General features: G+C 47.7%; 1 protein-coding gene across 1 annotated transcript; it reads right to left on the reverse strand.

Annotated features, from left to right (window-relative positions):
• Positions 1 to 504: 504 nt before the first annotated feature.
• LOC311312378 (out at first protein homolog) lies at positions 505 to 11,159 on the reverse strand. The gene is made up of 4 exons (XM_084442316.1): positions 10,572 to 11,159; positions 7,690 to 7,824; positions 7,032 to 7,212; positions 505 to 2,164 (listed from the first exon to the last, which is right to left on the reverse strand). The coding sequence occupies exons 1-4, from the start codon at positions 10,821 to 10,823 to the stop codon at positions 1,878 to 1,880; spliced, it is 855 nt and encodes a 284-aa protein (XP_084298442.1). The 5' UTR covers positions 10,824 to 11,159; the 3' UTR covers positions 505 to 1,877.
• Positions 11,160 to 22,424: the final 11,265 nt, after the last annotated feature.

Raw genomic sequence — 22,424 nt, forward strand, 5'->3', positions numbered from 1 at the left:
CATTTGTAACAAGAGAAAACCCCTAGAAAAAAAGGTTCCAGATAGAAGGTCTGTAAGGTTCTAGGACAGAGAGAACTGTTTAGGTTTCCAGATAGCTACAGACCTGAAAAGGGTCCTACTTAGAACCATTGTTCAGAAGATTCTTCTATAGTTATAAATGGTTCTATATATAGCACCCTCTTTTTAGTGTTCCCTCATTCAGGTCATTGTTGTCACCTTTGTACCGTTTAACCTTTTTGATAAGTATAAAATCCTTGCAGCTCAGGCAGAGCCATTTGATACGATTAGTTTTGGTTCCAAGTGGAACCTATTTTCCAGGTTGAGTCGAATGTTCTAGGTGTCATAACAGTGCACCTTTTTCCCTTCAAACGTCATCCTAAATATAACATCAACCACATGAGGGCGACAAAACACTATGTTTACCCATAGGTACAGCAGCATGGCAGAATCCAAAAGTATCACAGCGTCACACAAGGCCATAACACATCACTTATCAAACAGGGAGAAAGGAGAGTAGGCCTTTAATTGGTCAGTATACAGACAGATCCCTATAAAAGAACTGAGCCTTCACTGTACAGTCTCCAGCTACATAATACATAATAAATCATATTATTACTTTAGATTTAAACAACACAGTGAAAGGTTAAGGCACTTACAATCAACCATAATGGTATCGGTATTTTCCAGACCTTGTATGTAAAATGTATAAGACACAATGGTAGAAATATCATGGTTACTAACATTTGTATGACATTATTGACATGAGAGGCCAGGGCCTGTTTTACAGACTCAGATTAAACATACTCCAGAGATGACATATGGGTCAGTGGAACTGACCACAACTGTAATCCAGCACAGCAGTTGTATAGGCTTTGCTACTGGCACTTTGGACATAAAGTGAAATTGAATAAATAAGCACACAACATTTTCAGTCCACTAGTCTTTCTTCAAACTACCAAAAGAGGGTAAACCTGAGAAAAAGATGTATGTTGATCACAAAGAGGTAACTCGCTTGAAGTACTGGAAGAGTCCGGAGAGTGAGGATTGAGTTACTTTGTTGCCTAAAATAAATCATCATCTTGAGAGAGGAACAACTGTTACGCAGAGGTGATCTTCACTGTAAGCTGCCTGCTTAAAAGTCTCATGTCAGCATGGAAAGGAAGGCACGGTATTCACAGATGATCCGTACTCAATATCCGCATACTTGACTATGTGCATTTGAAGTTGCAAGGCAAAGGATAGGCACCAGCGGTGACAAGGCATAAAATGGTCCCTATGAATCCAAATGTAAGCACAGAGACTTGGTAAAGACTGAACTTTCAATGGCTTCATTTCACAGGAAGTAAATTAAAACAGCATAATTTAAGTGATTAGTAAACTTGAAACAAGTCTTTTTTGCTGAGCTGTGCGGCTCCTTTCTAATTTAAGGTGCCACAGAAAGCGATGTACGTCACACACAGATAACACAGATAGTGAAGACCGCTTGGTCAGAGTGGACATCCCTACAGGGTGTTGTAGCATGTTGATATGATATTATATTGAAGGCACTTTGTTTCAGTCAGGCTCATTTTTAGCTGCCCTTACACCAAAACCTTTTGAGTTAACGAAAGATATTGTTCTTCGCCGACGATATACTACTATAGGATACCAACATCCGGCTGTCTAACAGGGTATACTTGCTGAATTCAAATAACTGTAGAGTATGAGGGATCATCTATGTTCAATGAGGACAAAAATGGCCATCAATGATAATGGCAATATTTCATCCATACAGGGGAGGTCACGATCCCATCCCTACCTCCGTACATATATCCGAGGTGCGGACCAGCTAGGCTAACACCTCTGACGGTAGCAAACGACGGCACACCCAGCGCGCCTTAGCTGTCCTCGTCCCAGGGGCAGAGGAGTCTGTGGGGTACGTAGTAGTCGAAGCGGTAGCCTTTGCTGCAGCTCCGGATGCCACACTTGTAGGGGTTGGCCCTGCCGGCGGTGCCCCTGCGACTGCGACAGTACTTCAGGAGGCAGGGGACCCACTCCAGGCGCAGGCGGTAGCTGCAGACGCAGGGCTGCCACGGGTCCTGGCTGGCCGGGCAGCGCTGAACGCCTGGGGCGTCCGCCGCCTGGACCTGGGACTCCAACACCGATGACTCTAGAGGTTCCACCCCTGCAGGGAGGGAGGGGGAGAAGGTCGTTTTCACAACTTCAATTTTTCGTAATATAAAAAAAAAAAGAAACAGTAAAAAAAAAAAAACACACACAAAAAAACATATTTTGCCCTCTAGCGCATTTTGAGTTCTGCAGACATCAGGACAAAACCTCCAGACCGGGTCACATATGGAGATTTTAGTGCATGTCTCGGTTGACTCGATAAACCTGTTTCTCAATCAATCAATCAATCAATCAATCAATCAATCAATCAATCAATCAATCAATCAATCAATCAATCAATCAATCAATCAATCAATCAATCAATCAAAGCTTTATTTGTATAGCGCATTTCATACCCAGAGGCAACACAATGTGCTTTACAGAGAACAAGGGAGGTGGGCGTACGACCCACCCCTACATATTCCAGAGGGAAGCAAAAAAACACTAATCACCCAGGGGCCAGATAAGTGAGCTGTAAAAATTCTTCCCTGACCCCTGATTCTGAAAGCTGGTTTGGGTGGTGTTGTTTTGAGATGATAACAATTGACCTTGAGATAATAACAGCTGATCTTGAGATAACAGTTGACCTTGGCATTTATTCAGAAGCAACATGCTACTAAGCATATAATTAATGTGCTGTGTATTTTATCACTGAACACTGACTAATCAAACTACACATACCTATCTGACATGTATACATTCACATTATGACAAATAGCTTTTTTTTTCTTTTTTACAATAGCAAAACAAATCTACAAAGCATAAAATTCTGTTAAAAAGGTACCTGCAGCTATATGGGAGAGGGGATACAGTAGTGGATTTAGTGGAATATGGACATTTGAATCTTAGGCATGTTTGCACAACCTAGGCATGCCAAGGAACCCACCTACTGTTATACACTTGTTTATTTGCACTCTAGGATGTTTTCATTTCTGTATATCTTGTTTCTATTGCAAATGTGTATCCAATCTGGATTGTGTTACTTTGTGCTCTTTGTCTTTTGATGTTACACACCAGTGCAGGTTTACTACTACTACTACTACTCCTATTACTACTCCGACTACTACTACTACTACTACTACTCCTATTACTACTCCGACTACTACTACTACTACTACTACTACTACTACTACTACTACTACTACTACTCCTGCTGCTACTACTACTACTACTACTACTATTACTACTACTACTACTATTACTACTACAGTAGGACCCCACTCATCCGAACTTCAGAGATCCGAACCTCCCGGTCTACCGGACAGGCTTAAAATACGTTTCTTTTTTTTTTTAGCCTGCTATCTGGTTACTGGTGGGATTTTCATTACAGTACTGTATCCTACTGTGAATAAAAACAGAACTGTATGTAGACCTACATGTTGCCTGTAGGCTGTAGCCTACTGTCACGTTTCATTTCTTTGTTACTCTAATGTCGAGCGCAAAACGCAAACGAGTCTGCTGCGTGAGAGCTGCATTCCTTGGTAGCCAGAAAGCGCGTCAGCAACCTGAAGCAGAGGAGCATCGAGTCATTTTTCGTTCCCAGTTAATGAACTTCAGGAACACAGACGTGTTGTGAGCATGTAGATTAGCCTATACAGTACTAGGCCTACTGTATTTGTTAAATAATAGCCCACAGCCTAGGCCACGTTAGCCTACATCGGTTGTTTTAGAGACTTTCTTTTAGGCTCCAATATCCTAAGACATGACAACTTGTCTGTCCTTTCGTTTATTTATTTCTTGATTATCATTTGCTCTAATTGTTGTTGGGTTGTTTTTAGGCTATACCATTTTGTTCTGCGAATACAGTAGCCTATCGATACAGCGTGGGCCTCATTTGAGAATAAGGTACTGTATTTGATCAAAGCCCGCATTCAAGTGGAAATTCGTTTATTTTATTATAGGCTATATAGACCTATTATAGGCTAGGCTATATGAGTTTAGTTGGCTATTTGATTGCAATTTTGATGCATTTTCACAAGTAATTAAGGGTATTTATCGGTCTATTATGAGTCTATATGAAACAAGTATAAAGGCTACCACCTATTGAATTTGGTGCATTTTAACATACGTTTCAGTCATCCGGACATTTCAGAGATACGAACGACCTTCGGTCCCGTTGGGTTCGGATAAGTGGGGTCCTACTGTACTACTATTACTACTACTACTACTACTACTACTATTACTACTACTACTACTACTACTATTACTACTACTACTACTACTACTACTACTACTGATACTACTACTCCTACTCCTACTCCTACTCCTACTCCTACTACTACAAAGCTTTGGAAGAGAGTAGAGATTGTATTTTACTCGCCTTAGACCGGCAAAATACAAAGCGATTGGCCCTGTACTATCTAGAGCCCGCCTATCTTGTATCTGGCGGATGGAACTCGGCCCAGACCGGATCTAAAACGCAAAGCAAACGGCCCCCGACTAGAGCTGTTCTACGCTGGCGTCAGCAAAGCTGCGTCTCTCTAACAGGCTGAAGAAGCATCACAGAGACGATGTGGGATTTAGTCATCTGGCTGGAAAATCTCCTCTTCCAGATCTGATGATGTCTGCATTGCTGGATGTGTCATCATGTTTGCGGGTGACCCCATGATTGTCAAGCCCTCAGTGGAAAAATTCTCCTCAAACACAACAGAGATGATGTCTTGGTTGGATGAAGCAGCCGTTCATACCGAGCTGATGGAGATTTAAACATCTAGTCCCCGGGGGCCACTGACGAGGCTGCCCACTGCTCCTGGCTGCCCCTGGATGAGGACAGCCTGGATGGGACAGATGCAGAGGACAAATTTCATTGCCGACCGTGTGTGTGTGTGTGTGTGTATGTGTGTGTGTTCTGTGTCTCCGCGCACTGCACGTGTTAAGTGTCAAGCTGTACAATAAGCAATAAACAACTTTGAAAGTCTCCATTTTTGTTTTTAAACGGATGAGACTTTCCAGAGAGCCAATCCTGCATCTTCATGCACCCAAAGACTACAGTTCTGTAAAGAAACTTGTTCTTGCTCACCATGTTCTACCATGTTCACCAACGTATGTGTGTGAATCTTCATTATTGACGTCAACAAATGTGGACATCATTTCCTCATTATTGACATCAACAAATGTTATCAAGCCCCTCAGAAGGAGCCGGCTTTCCCACCAGTCTCTGGAGGATTGTCTGCACATCGCAGTGGATCCCATCACCCCCAACGTCTCACTGGTTATCTCCTGTCCTCCATCACCCCAAACATCTCACTGGTTATCTCCTGGTGTCCATCACCCCCAACGTCTCACTGGTTATCTCCTGTCCTCCATCACCTCTAACATCTCACTGGTTATCTCCTGGTGTCCATCACCTATAACATCTCACTGGTTATCTCCTGGTGTCCATCACCTCTAACATCTCACTGGTTATCTCCAGGTGTCCATCACCCCCAACATCTCACTGGTTATCTCCTGTCCTCCATCACCCCCAACGTCTCACTGGTTATCTCCTGGTGTCCATCACCTCTAACATCTCACTGGTTATCTCCTTTCCTCCATCACCCCCAACGTCTCACTGGTTATCTCCTGTCCTCCATCACCCCCAACGTCTCACTGGTTATCTCCTGTCCTCCATCACCCCAAACATCTCACTGGTTATCTCCTGGTGTCCATCACCCCCAACGTCTCACTGGTTATCTCCTGGTGTCCATCACCCCCAACGTCTCACTGGTTATCTCCTGTCCTCCATCACCCCAAACATCTCACTGGTTATCTCCTGTCCTCCATCACCCCCAACATCTCACTGGTTATCTCCTGTCCTCCATCACCCCCAACATCTCACTGGTTATCTCCTGTCCTCCATCACCCCCAACGTCTCACTGGTTATCTCCTGTCCTCCATCACCTCTAACATCTCACTGGTTATCTCCTGTCCTCCATCACCTCTAACATCTCACTGGTTATCTCCTGTCCTCCATCACCCCCAACATCTCACTGGTTATCTCCTGGTGTCCATCACCTCTAACATCTCACTGGTTATCTCCTGGTGTCCATCACCTCTAACATCTCACTGGTTATCTCCTGGTGTCCATCACCCCGCAGGGTCGGCTGTAGCTCAGTACATAACTCACCCATGCCCCCCCTCCCGGTTATTTATTCATATCCATATTTATCATGAACATAATCCATCCAGGCCGATATTTATCTTACCCCTATCTTCCTACTGTATAGAAATGGTACTTATTGTGTAATTTGTAAATTGAGTATTGGAGTCTATCTGTTATTGAGTATAATCTAGGAGTGAGCAGCAACATCTCACTGTAATCGTACATTACACGTGACGAATCAAGAGATCTTGACCACCTCATGAGTGATATGTCTAAACCTAGAAGTATTCATTCTGCTAATAGTCCATTCTGTTTATTTTGTTGTTCCGGGAAAAGACCCGGACCTTCATGCACCTGGGGGTGAGAGGCGACATGCTCGGACGCTCAGTTTAGCTGCTTAGTTTAATTCATGATTATGATTATTACAAGGAGCTTTGGCAGGCCAAAAATAATCTCACACTTAGACCCTTTCAATGGAATTTTCGGTCACTAGGGCAACGGCTTGGGCAACTTCTAGTGCCTCAGTTGATACAGCAAAAAAAAATAAAAAAAATAAATAGACCACTATTTCAATTCAAATGTCCAAATTAACTTTGAGTCATTTTTTACGTTAGCTAGCTAGCTACCGCCGTTAGCTACGGCAGCTAACACGGATGTTGAGATGGACCAAAGTGGCGTTATTGTTTTGTAAATTAATTTTAGATGAAACGGCTAACATGGCTAATTGACATCCTTAAGCTTTGGGGAATAATACCAACTAGCTAAGCTTCCAGTTAACCCCCCCGGAAAAACCAAAACTCACCCTTATCCAGCCAGTGTTTGACGTCAGCTTTCCGGGTGTACACCCCTTCGTGGGCCTGCCTGCAGATGTTGTGTACGTGTGTGTTGAGTTGCCCCGCCCGGCTGACGTTGAGCGCCATGTCCATCCGGAGGCGCTCCACCCCCCGCGTCTCCTCCGCCGTGCGGACCAGGTGAGGGTTTTTCTGCGGAGCGTAAATAAGAGAGTTTTTCGGTAAAGACTTTTTTTTTTTACTCATAGAAATGCCAGATATAGAATAATACCGTGGAGTTTTAGATACACAGATCAAAGTTTATACGAAAGCTGTCAAACTGACTGGAACAAAATATGAATAAAGTATTTTAAATTGAATTAACAGAATTTTCTGAATTAGGGTTGGCTGTAGCTCAGGAGGTAGAGCGGGTCGTCCAATGATCGTAGAGTCGGTGTTTGAATCCCGGCTCCTCCTGTCCACATGTCGAAGTGTCCTTGATCAACACTGAACCCCAAATCGCTCCCTATGAGCAGGCTAGCACCTTGCACAGCAGCTGCCTCCACTGGTGTGTGAATGTGTGAATGAATGAGTGTGAAGCGTTTTGGATAAAAGTGCTATATAAGTGCATTCAATTTACCATCTACCAAATTAACAGTATTTTAACTGGTATGGTTCTGTTGGGCTTACCTGTCTGAGTCGGGCCATGGACTCGCTGGGGATGATCTCGTGGTGGTCCAGTCGCGTGATGAAGCAGAGAACCTGGTACTGGTTCTGTCCTCTCTCTGGTTCTCCGAGGATCAGCGCTCTGAAGATCCTCACATCCTGGAGACAGAGGAGAGAAGAACAACATGGAGAACACAGGCTGTGTTAGAATGTTTTCCAAAATCCTAATAGGAAGTCACCACAAAATTCTTATAGACTTACCTAGAATGTGGGCTGTTTACTTTCATATCAAGTCAAATGTGGTTTATCTAGCTTATTTGCACAGTATTTCAACTGCGGTATGTGGTGCAACATAATTCATTGGGCAACCTCACGAGAAGCCTTTGGTAAAATATCCACTGTGTGTCATAACAACTATATCAAGTGTCGTGAGCGTTATGAGGGCTGACCCGGCCTGACCTGACCTGAACGAGGAACATGAGAGCCCATGAACTCGGCCGGCTCCTACGATCACGACTCACAAAGCTATTGCCCTCGCTCCATTACCATCTCAATGGCTGTCTCAACGTTGTGACAGTGGCAGGATAACTCAATGCTGGGGCAAGCGTCCCAGCAGAGAGGACAAAGGAGAGGACAAGTCCCCTTTTATTCCTTTTCGTTTTTAACTGTCTCTCTGAACAGCTTCCCGTCATCGGTGGTTCTGGGTGACAGGATGAAAAACTACAACTGTAGTCCTCGAGGTGGAGAAAATAAAGTTTGATGAAAATGTGGAGACGGAACGAAGAAAGACAAGATAGGTGGGGGGGTCTTCTTCACCGCCTAGGAGGGAGGGGGGGGGGGGGGTCTTCTTCACCGCCTGGGAGGGAGGGGGGTCTTCTCTTCACCCCCTAGGAGGAGGAGGAGGAGGAGGGGGGGGGGGGAGCAGATGGATGGCGGTGCTGAGGTGGGGGAGGGGCTGGATCATTCCTGGAGGGCCAGAGTGTTCTCCACTCTCCACGCAAGGGCTTCTTCTACGACTCCTCTGCCTTTAGGCTCGTTCTCCTACAGGCAGCGCTCACCAGGACGGCCGCGCGTGAGGAGGACAGCTCTAGATAATATAAGACGTAATATAAGACAAACACTGTCGAAGGACAGATCGCCGAAAAAAGGCCAAAACACCGGCCAAGTGAAAGCAAAGTCAAGTTTACGTCTGCTGTACGAGTTTTACGATACCAGCGGCTACAGCTCAGGGCTCTCTCCCCCCGGGGTGCCTTTACAAAGAGCTCAGGACGACTAACTAGGCCAGCACAATGACCCGTTTGATCACACCAGGGTAGGGTTACGATCTATCCAACCTGCATTGAGGGGAACAATCGTGAACAAGAACGGCGCAGATTACCCTAGATTCTACCACTTTTACTTTCAATAGCCCTGCGTGGCGTGAACGACAGACCTCCCGTAGGAAGATGACACCCGAGCTAACGAGCCTCCTGGCCCTGGTTGGCTGGCGATGAGGGAGGTGCAGGTGAGGAGGGGGCAGGGCTGGGGGGGCGGGGGGCGCACCCATCTGATACGACCCGCACGCAGCCCCTGTCGCCCCCCCGGCTCTTCACGGGGGCCTGGGTCGGCACAGTAACGCACACGCTCGCTGACAAGACGGCGTCCTGACCGCAGGGCGGGCCCCGACGACGGCCCCGGGGCCCCCGCTAAGCTCTCTCTCTCGCCCGGTTCTGCGAGAGAGAGGGGGCCCTTTTCTTCTCCTCTCGTCCCCACACCCGTCATCCCCGACAGGGGGGAGAACTGGCGACGGGGTGGCGTGGAAATCGCAGGCTGACGCGAAGTACAAAACAGGAGGTTAAGGGATGGTGGCCTGTGAGGGACACTCGCGTTTTGTCAGCAAGTGCAGAATAGGGGAATTTAGTTTGACAAAATGTAACTTCTTGGGGCTGGTGAGGTATTGTTTCATGGAGTGTATGGGTATGATATGTCTTGGCTATATGCCAATGGTATGCATGAAGAGACTTTTTCCATCTTCTGTGGAAATATGGTGCTTTCTATAAAGCTCTCAGACAGACCACAGGGCAGAGTGCTTCTGCCTCATCAGCTAATTCCTGTCCTGAAGCTTTATAGACATAAGAGCTGACACTAGCATCACCTGAAACACGTTTTGAGAAGTTTGCACTTATCCAGTGAGCATTCAGTGTTTTCTCACACACAACCATTTTCAGATCTGAAAACGTGGACATTTGTGAGGTTGGGGGGACAATGTTTTCTGCTTTTGGTTAGAATCTCTCTCCCCACCCCTCCTCCACAGGAAGCCAAATATTTCCTTTCTTCACACTCTCAACAATTTCCTCTACAAGGGGAGGCGGCTGTTCCGCTGCGTCGCTCTGGCAGCGTGATGGATTCCAACTTTCCATGAATCAAACGCCGCAGTGACAGGAGGAGATTGGAAGCACATGCGCAAGGCGAGCTGTCCACATTGACTCGATCCAGACAGAAGAAAAGATGAGCTGTTCCTCCTCCGTTGAGCAGGGCTGTTAGCTGTAACCAGAGAAGCCCCACAGGGACGTCTGAAAGGTTTTCCAACAGCAGCAGCAAGCACAGCACAGGCCTGCTGGCTTCTGAGTTAAGTCTGACCAGGACAAATGTTTTATAGCTACTTGATTGCACTTGAAGTGAATAAGCTTTGATATAAAACTGCTTATTACACTTTCAACTGCCTGCCTGCCTCTTACAGGTGACCGTTGACAGACCTGCTTGTTTGTATCACAGATAGTCTACTGATATAACGTGTTTTTTCTTCATTTATTGGAATAAAGTACAAAGTTACAGGTTCACGGCCTAAAAAGAGATAGTGAAGGACAGTTGCTGTTTATATTTACAGTGTTTACTTATTTACAACAATGTTTACTTAATACACTCACCCGTTTGAAATCAAATAGGACGGTGATATGCGTGCCATCCCCTTGCTTGAACTCCACTGTAATAGCATCCTTCTCACTGTCCGCCTCCAAAATCTCCTCCGCGATCAGTCCGTCCGTTAAACGCACTCGCACTCTCAGCTCTGAACAACTGCCAAGCGACACAAAAACGAGCCCTAGGAGTAATAAAGTCGAGTAAATCCGAGCGGATGACTCCCACACGGACATTCCCCACAGCCGAGATGAAAATGTCATGGAAGAACTTAAACCGACTTAGAATCTATCAACCGTTGAGGTAGAACGACCCCTCCACGTCCATCGCCAAAGTCTTGAAAAAGTCTATGTTCAATCGCAACAGAGATTGAAATCATTGTGAAATCAGTGCGAAGGTGGGTGGGCTCGCATCCCGGGCGAGCGCCTACATGGTGCGGTCCCACTTTCATGTCCTTCGTCTTTCTGGCGACAAAAGCGCTTTTCTGCGCTGATGCATCGCGCCGCGCGTCCTACCTTCTTCTTCTTCTTCTTAACTCTTTGAGATGAAACTTTTCATGCGCCTGTAAATAAACTGCAGCCCACAAGTTAAGACTATTCGATCCCGTCACTTCCTCCAGCGATCCTACCGCCGCTCGCTACTGCGCCGTCTGGGGAGCTGTGGGCTCGGGAGGCCCTTAAAGGAATATCACTGTGGGCTCGGGAGGCCCTTAAAGGAATAGCACTCCCCCAAAACAATGCTCTCTACCAGGCGCCAAAGAGCGCAGAGGATCAGCGCATAGACATCTGTTGCTGAATACATTAACTCAATTCCCCAATGATGAAACACTTTACACTGCAGCCTTTATACGTCTCAATAGGCTAAGAGCTGCATCGTTGGAAATGGGCTGGCGTGCAGCAACTTCGGATCTCTGACTCAGATTGATCAAACAGAGCGCAAATGGCCCATTTGTTATTCTAAGGGGAGAAGTCAATATTGAGCTTGAGCAAACTTCACTAGTACGGATCTGCCAGGCAAGGAAAGGGATAAACCTGCTAGGCCTACTTAATTTGTCAAGAGGAGAGAGGAGAGCACACAGCGTATTACGTTGATAGACGCGTATCAAGTGAGGCGTAATCTCTGCACCCAATTCTTTTTTTTGTTCTTGAATGTTTGCCCTTAAGAAGATGTGCCAAGTGAGCTGCGGTTTTGACTGATGATGACAGGGGGTTCGCAAAATTTCGCTAAAGACGTGCCAAGCACAACAAACGACACATGAAAATAATTCAGTCAGTGTTTACGATGTGTTTTTTTTTCTTTCTTTCTATCATGCGGGGTTTCCGGAGGGGGGGGGGGGTATATCAACCAGAAACTCAGTTTCCAAGGGCCAGACTATCCAGGGGCCCCTGGCCTCTGGGTTCCGGCCTCTGGGTCCCATTGTGTAATGATTTACACGCGCCAGTCCGCGCTGTGGGCTGTGGTGTCTTTGTCAACACCAGGGCCACATGTGTGTTATGCGTGGCTAGCGGTGTTCCATAGATCACTGGAGTAAAGAGACCACGAGCGTGTGAAGGAATGTGTTTTATTCTCTTGGCTGCGTGCGTTGGGCCCATCTGTCGCTGTTTGTGTGGAAGGAAGGAGTCTAAAGATCCTTCTGCCTCAAGATGCTCGGCCTTACTGTATCACTGTTTTCCGCACTTTGGTTTTGATTTAATGGGGATTGTCATGAGCCTTATTAAAATGGAAGTTGTTCTGATGTGGGCTGATAAGTTTTCATTCTAAGAAACTCACTGCTGCTTCTCATCTTTCAGTGTGTAAAAAAAGAAAACTCTTAATAAAGTTAATTTTTAGTATCAAAAGATCTTTAACTTTCCGTTTGATCGTTTATCTTTCCCCATGTATTTTCATGCTCATGCACAATAGCTGCAAAATCAACCATTCACAATTGCCAGGTTCTTTCACTTCACCGTGTTTCCACAATAACAATATATCCTCAAGTCCTCATGCCCGAGCAGAGCAGGCATTTTTGTGTGTGAGCTATCTGGAAAATGAATCAAATTAGAGACAGACTGCGATTTATCATCAACAGTCATGTGGCTGGTTTCTATATTGCATCTGGACGATAGATTTCTGCCATCCCTCAAGAATGTGCAGAGACCACATTTTCCACGTGTCGCCTAGAGTGGGAATACGAAGGAAACGAACATCTTCTTCCACTTGATGCGTTTCTTTTTGTCTTCGCTGACACCGAGCTGCTCATTCCTGCTTAGTGATCTCATGTGTCTACTCAATATCCCAGACTGGCTGGAGTCTGGGACACACACACACGCACACACACACACACACACACACACACACACACTCACACACACACACACGCGTGCGCACACACAAACACACACACACACGCACACACAGTCTCCACAAATATACTTCTGCTTCGGAGACACTGGGCCAGCAGGAGGATAGAGAAGTACTGAAGCTCCTCCCTCAACACCCCCCCCCATCCCCGAAAACACACAGCCCCCCCCCCCCCCCCCCCCCCCCCACACACACACACACTTCCCAGAGAGGTGTTTATGACAAGAGTGCGGGACCTGTCACACTGTGCCCAGGCATGAGGCTCTCTGTGGAAGACAACAGACACACACGCCTTTGTGTCCCCGGAGTTCAGAGTTCATCGGGGCGCACTCAAAGCTGGCGTGTAGCGAGGAGATATCCATCCCAAACAAACGTCTTGGCCGTCTCCCTGTGTGTGGCATTCCATCAAAAGTGGTCGTCAGCTCTGTCAACAAACCCTCAACCACAGTGGATCTGCACAGGCTTAGCCTATTTATTCAATAACATGTTGACGTTTAGGTTATTTATTCAATAACATGTTTATGTTTTGAAGAGGATGAAATTCTAACCCTACTGCTGCCCTAGTGGGCTTGGCTACCCTAAAGGGGTTTGGCTCAAAACCACCCATTGAGTGTTCATCTTGAGGGCAGACCATTTGGGAGAAGGGGATGAAGTCATCTCTGCTTCTCCAGACCAGAGGAGAGCAGGCCAGAAAACTTCATCCCTTCCCTTACTGTAAACCACCACCTTCTGAAGAAGTTTACAGTGCCAAAGGTATGAGGTAGGGTGGTCACAAAATAGTTCTGCTTCAAATTGAACTTAGTATCGGATTCCGATAAATTTCACAGGAGAGCAACTTGAGACTGGTAAGATTATGACACCCTGTGCTTCCCGTCTCAGAAAAGCACATTCGTCATATTTTTCCCAAGATTTTATCAGCCCCGTTGACTTCCGTTTTAACCGAGAGTCCAAAAGAGCGAACCTATCCTTTAAAACAACATCCGTGTGCATCAGAGTGTGTGTGTGTGTGTGTGTGAGTGTGCAATCAGGGGCACTGCTGTGTCCAATTCCAGGGATGTGCACACATGTTGATTTAGTGAGGGACATGTTTGGACGGGGCAGTGTTCTTAGCTGGCCGTGGACACGCAGATGTGACCTGGTCATTTAGTGAGGGACATGTTTGGACGGGGCAGTGTTCTTAGCTGGCCGTGGACACGCAGATGTGACCTGGTCATCACCAGTAGAATAACATCTATTTAGGATTACATGAAACTTATAGTTACACCGTGGTTTGACTGAGAGAACAGCACAACATACAATTACATACTGGTTGTGTTCTTATGTATAAGCCTGTATGATTATTTAACAAAATTAACTAGACTGAGTCCACATTAGTAATTTTATTTTGTGTTTTTGCAAAGATTATAATAAAATAGACCATGTGAATTATTCCTAAGGTGAGCAAAAGTATTCAAATCAACACACACACACACACACACACACACACACACACACACACACACACACACACACACACACACACACACACTTGATCAGGTTGACACAGTTTCCCAAATAAGGGATCAACGAGAATGTCTGTGTCACCTGACCTGACACCGGTCATCTGTCATTGGGTGGAGGCAACCCTCTTATGCTCAGGGAGTTTGAGGCATAAACTTTCCCCGTCAGCACTGTTTCTCTTTAGAACTGTGTTGAAATCAAACTTCATTATGATGCGAGGACGACTGAAGTGGTAGCAGGTCTTCATGTGACTAACTGAGTGAGTTAATTCATCCTGTGGATGTTTGTCCAACAGATTACCCATCAGGCTTTGCAGGGGGAGTAACATGATACGCAAGCTTGCAGTTCTATTACCTCATCAACTATTACCACAATAAAGCTTGAGGTTTAAATTAAGTCCTGATTTCAACCCGGTCACTGAGCAAAGAGAAGACATTTGACAGAAGCAGGACATCTTAAAGGAGTAGTAAAGGGAAAAATCATGTTTAGCCCTGTTTTAAGGTTATTTATGATTATATACAATGTTTTAGATCAAAACGTTGAAAAAACTAGCACTTTTGAGAAAGTTGATAATTGCTCTACCACCGTTTAGGTCATACAATGGATGTGGGTGGGCACCTTGAAAAATCATTCAAAAACATGTTAAACTCTCGATTTCAAAGACAAGAAGCTCACCGAGGTGTTAGTTGGCGTTCTGACATATAATTCGCCATAAAGTAAGATTCTAGTTCATCTGGAAAGGCTTTTTAAAATATTTAGCATAGAACTATTTAGTCGCAGCACATACGTGTGTAACCGTCTGCAAACTAGGTAGCCTAGCAACATAAACAATAACAATAGCTACCGTAAGTAGTTCCGCTTCCTGAATCCCCTCTGCGGATTGATCTACACACAACGGTCGCTTCAATACAAGTCAATGGATTTCATAAAATGATCAATAAAACCCTACAGGATTCATACTTTGCAGTGAATTTGATGTCAGAACACCAACGGACACCAATTAACCCCTCGGTGAGCTTCTTGTCTTTGAAGAGTTTAACAGAGAGTTTAACATGTTTTTGAATGATTTTTCACGGTGCCCACCCACATCCATTGTATGACCTAAACGGTGCTAGAGCAATTATCAGACTTTCTCAAAGGTGCTTTTGCCAACATTTGATCTGAACCATTGCATATGGCTAAACAGGGCTAAACATGATTTTTCCCTTTACTACTCCTTTAAGGGCGGAGGTGGACGAGGAGAAGAGGGGAGCAGGGAGAAACGTGACTCGGTGTGGAGGGTGTCTTCAGCGGGGGTGGAATGCTGGACTGAGACATTTGGGTGATAAATCAGGTCGGAGAGGAGTGACGGAGGAGATGGTCAGGGGGAGGAGAGGGTCAGAGGGGAGTGAGGGAGGAGAGGGTCAGGGGGGAGTGAGGGAGGAGAGTGAGGGAGGAGAGGGTCAGGGGGGGGTGAGGGAGGAGATGGTCAGGGGGGAGGAGAGGGTCAGGGGGGGGTGAGGGAGGAGATGGTCAGGGGGGAGGAGAGGGTCAGGGGGGGGAGTGAGGGAGGAGAGGGTCAGGGGGGGGAGTGAGGGAGGAGAGGGTCAGGGGGGAGTGAGGGAGGAGAGGGTCAGGGGGGAGTGAGGGAGGAGAGGGTCAGGGGGGAGGAGAGGGTCAGGGGGGAGTGAGGGAGGAGAGGGTCAGGGGGGAGTGAGGGAGGAGAGGGTCAGGGGGGAGTGAGGGAGGAGAGGGTCAGGGGGGAGGGAGGGAGGAGAGGGTCAGGGGGGAGTGAGGGAGGAGAGGGTCAGGGGGGAGTGAGGGAGGAGAGGGTCAGGGGGGAGTGAGGGAGGAGAGGGTCAGGGGGGAGTGAGGGAGGAGAGGGTCAGGGGGGGGTGAGGGAGGAGATGGTCAGGGGGGAGTGAGGGAGGAGAGGGTCAGGGGGGGGTGAGGGAGGAGATGGTCAGGGGGGAGGAGAGGGTCAGGGGGGAGTGAGGGAGGAGAGGGTCAGGGGGGAGTGAGGGAGGAGAGTGAGGGAGGAGAGGGTCAGGGGGGAGTGAGGGAGGAGAGGGTCAGGGGGGAGTGAGGGAGGAGAGGGTCAGGGGGGAGTGAGGGAGGAGAGGTCAGGGGGGAGTGAGGGAGGAGAGGGTCAGAGGGGGGTGAGGGAGGAGAGGGTCAGAGGGGAGTGAGGGAGGAGAGGGTCAGGGGGGAGTGAGGGAGGAGAGGGTCAGGGGGGAGGAGAGGGTCAGGGGGGAGTGAGGGAGGAGAGGGTCAGGGGGGAGTGAGGGAGGAGAGGGTCAGGGGGGAGTGAGGGAGGAGAGGGTCGGGGGGGAGTGAGGGAGGAGAGGGTCAGGGGGGAGTGAGGGAGGAGAGGGTCAGGGGGGAGTGAGGGAGGAGAGGGTCAGAGGGGGGTGAGAGAGGAGAGGGTCAGGGGGGAGTGAGGGAGGAGAGGGTCAGGGGGGAGTGAGGGAGGAGAGGGTCGGGGGGGAGTGAGGGAGGAGAGGGTCAGGGGGGAGTGAGGGAGGAGAGGGTCAGGGGGGAGTGAGGGAGGAGAGGGTCAGAGGGGGGTGAGAGAGGAGAGGGTCAGGGGGGAGTGAGGGAGGAGAGGGTCAGGGGGGGGTGAGGGAGGAGAGGGTCAGGGGGGAGTGGGGGTGAGAGAGGAGAGGGTCAGGGGGGGGTGAGGGAGGAGATGGTCAGGGGGGAGTGAGGGAGGAGAGGGTCAGGGGGGAGTGGGGGTGAGAGAGGAGAGGGTCAGGGGGGAGTGAGGGAGGAGAGGGTCAGGGGGGAGTGAGGGAGGAGAGGGTCAGGGGGGAGTGAGGGAGGAGAGGGTCAGGGGGAGTGAGGGAGGAGAGGGTCAGGGGGGAGTGAGGGAGGAGAGGGTCAGGGGGGGGGTGAGGGAGGAGAGGGTCAGGGGGGAGTGAGGGAGGAGAGGGTCGGGGGGGAGTGAGGGAGGAGAGGGTCAGGGGGGAGTGAGGGAGGAGAGGGTCAGGGGGAGTGAGGGAGGAGAGGGTCAGGGGGGAGTGAGGGAGGAGAGGGTCAGGGGGGAGTGAGGGAGGAGAGGGTCAGGGGGGAGTGAGGGAGGAGAGGGTCAGGGGGGAGTGAGGGAGGAGAGGGTCAGGGGGGAGTGGGGGAGGAGAGGGTCAGAGGGGAGTGAGAGAGGAGAGGGTCAGGGGGGAGTGAGGGAGGAGAGGGTCAGGGGGGGGTGAGGGAGGAGAGGGTCAGAGGGGAGTGAGGGAGGAGAGGGTCAGAGGGGAGGGAGGGAGGAGAGGGTCAGGGGGGAGTGAGGGAGGAGAGGGTCAGAGGGGAGTGAGGGAGGAGAGGGTCAGGGGGGAGTGAGGGAGGAGAGGGTCAGGGGGGAGGAGAGGGTCAGAGGGGAGTGAGGGAGGAGATGGTCAGGGGGGAGGAGAGGGTCAGAGGGGAGTGGGGGTGAGGGAGGAGATGGTCAGGGGGGAGGAGAGGGTCAGAGGGGGGTGAGGGAGGAGATGGTCAGGGGGGAGTGAGGGAGGAGAGGGTCAGGGGGGAGTGGGGGTGAGAGAGGAGAGGGTCAGGGGGGAGTGAGGGAGGAGAGGGTCAGGGGGGAGTGAGGGAGGAGAGGGTCAGGGGGGGTGAGGGAGGAGAGGGTCAGGGGGGAGTGAGGGAGGAGAGGGTCAGGGGGGGTGAGGGAGGAGAGGGTCAGGGGGGAGTGAGGGAGGAGAGGGTCAGGGGGGAGGAGAGGGTCAGGGGGGGGTGAGGGAGGAGAGGGTCAGGGCTCAGGGCTGCTCAGCCAAGCCACCACTCACTGGGCAACACAGGAGGAACACGGGCCGTGGTTCAAACACCCAAATAATACGTCTCTCTCTCTCTATATATATATATAGGGCCTACTGATTTTAAATATTTGATGTGATAGAATGTTTTTCTTTCTTTCTTTCTTTCTTTCTTTCTTTCTTTCTTTCTTTCTTTCTTTCTTTCTTTCTTTCTTTCTTTCTTTCTTCTTGGCCAAAATCATCACACTCACAAATGTAATGATCAACTCAGATATATAGCTCTTTAAGTTTACACGTCTATGAAACTCAACACTGTGACACACACACATAATGGCTTTATCTTGTGTGGCTTTTATTTAATGTCTATTATTAAAGTATATGTCTTATTAAAGTATATGTCTATCTATATCTATCTATCCTGTTTGGCGCCTGGTCGATGGTAAACGGTCAACCGCATAACGACCATAAATCCAGTGGAATGTTTGCTGCAGTTTCAAAACCGTCCAGCAGATGGGGCTGATGCTACACAGGCCTAGATAACACTGGCTCAGTTGCTCTAGTGACTTAATGGTGAAGATGGAAAAGGCCCGCCAGGCAAAACTGTACCATTCAAGGTTGCATTGTCTGGAAGAACACACACACACACACGCGCACACACACGCACACACACACACACACACACACACAAGGACACGATTTACCAAAATCTTCAATAAGAATGCTAGTTTAACAAGATGTGCAATAGCCTATCTGTGCAGAAATGTAGGCTAACCGGTCAAAACTGTAGCAGGTGAGTCCTTTCATTAAACTCAACATTTCACACAACTGTACTCTAAGTTGAAATAGCTTACTATAAAACCTTTCTCCCTATTTGGTCATGACTTTGATTTACAAGGCCCGTGATTTGGAAAAAATGTCTCATGACAAACTCAGGTGATAGATGGTGGATAGGGTGGTACAGTGGCCTATCTCAGGTGATAGATGGTAGATAGGGTGGTACAGTGGCCTATCTCAGGTGATAGATGGTAGATAGGGTGGTACAGTGGCCTATCTCAGGTGATAGATGGTGGATAGGGTGGTACAGTGGCCTATCCCAGGTGATAGATGGTGGATAGGGTGGTACAGTGGCCTATCTCAGGTGATAGATGGTGGATAGGGTGGTACAGTGGCCTATCTCAGGTGATAGATGGTAGATAGGGTGGTACAGTGGCCTATCTCAGGTGATAGATGGTGGATAGGGTGGTACAGTGGCCTATCCCAGGTGATAGATGGTGGATAGGGTGGTACAGTGGCCTATCTCAGGTGATAGATGGTGGATAGGGTGGTACAGTGGCCTATCCCAGGTGATAGATGGTGGGTAGGGTGGTACAGTGGCCTATCTCAGGTGATAGATGGTAGATAAGGTGGTACAGTGGCCTATCTCAGGTGATAGATGGTGGATATGGTGGTACAGTGGCCTATCTCAGGTGATAGATGGTAGATAGGGTGGTACAGTGGCCTATCTCAGGTGATAGATGGTAGATAGGGTGGTACAGTGGCCTATCTCAGGTGATAGATGGTAGATAGGGTGGTACAGTGGCCTATCTCAGGTGATAGATGGTAGATAGGGTGGTACAGTGGCCTATCTCAGGTGATAGATGGTAGATAGGGTGGTACAGTGGCCTATCTCAGGTGATAGATGGTGGATAGGGTGGTACAGTGGCCTATCTCAGGTGATAGATGGTAGATAGGGTGGTACAGTGGCCTATCTCAGGTGATAGATGGTGGATAGGGTGGTACAGTGGCCTATCTCAGGTGATAGATGGTAGATAGGGTGGTACAGTGGCCTATCTCAGGTGATAGATGGTAGATAGGGTGGTACAGTGGCCTATCTCAGGTGATAGATGGTGGATAGGGTGGTACAGTGGCCTATCTCAGGTGATAGATGTCGGATGAGGTAAATGTGAGTACAGCATCTCGTCTTGAGGAGAATCCCTCTAGGCCTATGCTCTCTCTCTTCAACTGACCATGGTACCAGATCGCCACAGGAAGTGGTGGACAGAGCCACAGGAAGTGGTGGACAGAGCCACAGGAAGTGATGGACAGAGCCACAGGAAGTGATGGATAGAGCCACAGGAAGTGATGGATAGAGCCACAGGAAGTGATGGACAGAGCCACAGGAAGTCTTAGTACTTGAGTAGGGATGAAGCCGTTTCAGGATGACGGATGTCCAAAACTCAAAGGAGACTGCTCCCCAGGCCGATGACGTGTTTCGACCGTGGATCAGGACCCCCATGGGGGGTCTCCAACGAGGAGGGGGGGGGGGGAAGGAGGGTTACAGAGGTGAATTGTTGGTACTCATAGACGCACATCTATAACTCCTTCATAACAGTGGCATATAAATGACAGGTCAGTGCCACAGTACCAGTATCAGGAAGTAAGATTTCAGAAGACTAGCTAAGGCAACTGCAGTGAGCTGCACACTATGGTAAAATACTGATTAATGTTTGTGTTACTGAAAAGGTGTAACATGCATGTGATACAGATGAAAACAGTACCCAGTATAGTATTTAAGAGTGGGTAAAGCACCTGATTACAACATGAAATATGCAGTATTGAGTTGGGTTTTTGGTGCACTTCTAAACAAGGTCAAAGTTTGAACGGGGTGAATCCAAAGAAAAGGGGATTGTAAAACCCCATCTGCTGAGGGGTCAAATGGCAACAAGTTTCAAAGGATTACATAATTACACAGTGATTATCCTGTGTGTGTGTGTGTGTGTGTGTGTGTGTGTGTGTGTGTGTGTGTGTGTGTGGTCTCACCGAATTAGCTTCCTAATTTGAAACTCATTAGATGGGGTTATCTATTTATCCATTCATATCCATATATAGCACGTACATAATCCATCCAGACCTTTATCTATCCCATCCCATCTTACTTGTAAATTGTAAGTTTGTAACTTGTAAATGTGTAATTTGGAAATTGAGTATTAGAGTTTATCTGTAGCATAATCTTGGAGCCGGCAGCAACGTGTCACTGTGACTTACACCATAGCCTACGTGACACATAAAAGGAGTCTTGAATCTTGATAGTGTTGACAAAATGCAGTCCAAGACAGTCTTTTTCTGCATGCTGAATATCGCCCATGATCCAAGACTGGCTAGAACTGCTCATCATTGGTTTAAAGGTCCTTTGTGTTTGTGTAGAAATAGAAACGTCCACGCATTTAGTGGCACACGTCAGGTTTTCCCCTCTGCAATAACTTTATTGTCCTCTAGATGTCGCTAGCCGCTTAGCTACACTATGAAGCTACTTCACACACAGTAAAGAACACAGTTAGGCCGTTGATCACTCACTTAGTATCACAGGGAAGTAGCTACTGTAACTAAAGACAGGGATCTATCTATCTATTATATTATTATTATTATTATTATTATGGTCTCTATGTTCCAGGTTCACACACCTCTGCTGTTGCCAGGGGCCGGTTACTACGGTGAAGTAGGCGGTCCCTTGGCTCTTTGATGTCCTCCCTGCTAGAGCTGCATCCTGATCACGGACAGAAGAGATAGTGGAATTAATTAATTAATTAATTAGTCTCTATTAGTTTTGAAGGTTTGGTTTGGCCATGCTTATTCAATCCCCTGAGATAAATGAGAATTAGCCTATACACAGCAGGTGTCACAGTGAAACCTCCATTCATAATAAAACATTATATCACGGCCTGGGTGAATACTCCGTTCTGATTGGCTGGAGGGGTGTGCTTTATTTCTACAGGTGTGCTGGATTAACGCACGACACTTAAAGCTGCAATCATTGATTTTATTCACATTTGGTCAAAATTAATTAAAACCACCTGATATCAGATTGTTTCCTTGAGCCATAGCGTCCTAATAGTGTCCTACTTCCAATGACTCATCCCTACCGGTCGCCACGCCTTGTTATTCCAGCATTTCTGCCTGTGTTGTCAAATTACGGCCTGTAACTTTGCTCTGCCCCCGTGCCTTAAACGTAGACATTATACATTTTAGTCTTTCATTTGTAAACAAGTCTCTTACTGCCATCTAGAGGTAGGAAATTAATTATTGACACTTAAAAGTTCCTCTGGTATTACATAAAACACTTTTTAATAGTTCATTGTTTTTTTTATCAAGTGTCTTATTTTAGTGCATGTTTTTATATTTAACTACAAATGCTCGGAGAGCACAGACTTCTGCCCATGAATGCATTTCATGGCTCTGTGTGCATGCACGTGCACGCGAGGACGTTTGGTATCGCTGCATTAGTTAGGTGGAGAGCTTTATGCCAGTCCAAACCCTGTCTCT

Source organism: Borostomias antarcticus (genome assembly GCF_949987555.1).
Source record: "Borostomias antarcticus genome assembly, chromosome: 1".
Classification (NCBI taxonomy): domain Eukaryota; kingdom Metazoa; phylum Chordata; class Actinopteri; order Stomiiformes; family Stomiidae; genus Borostomias; species Borostomias antarcticus.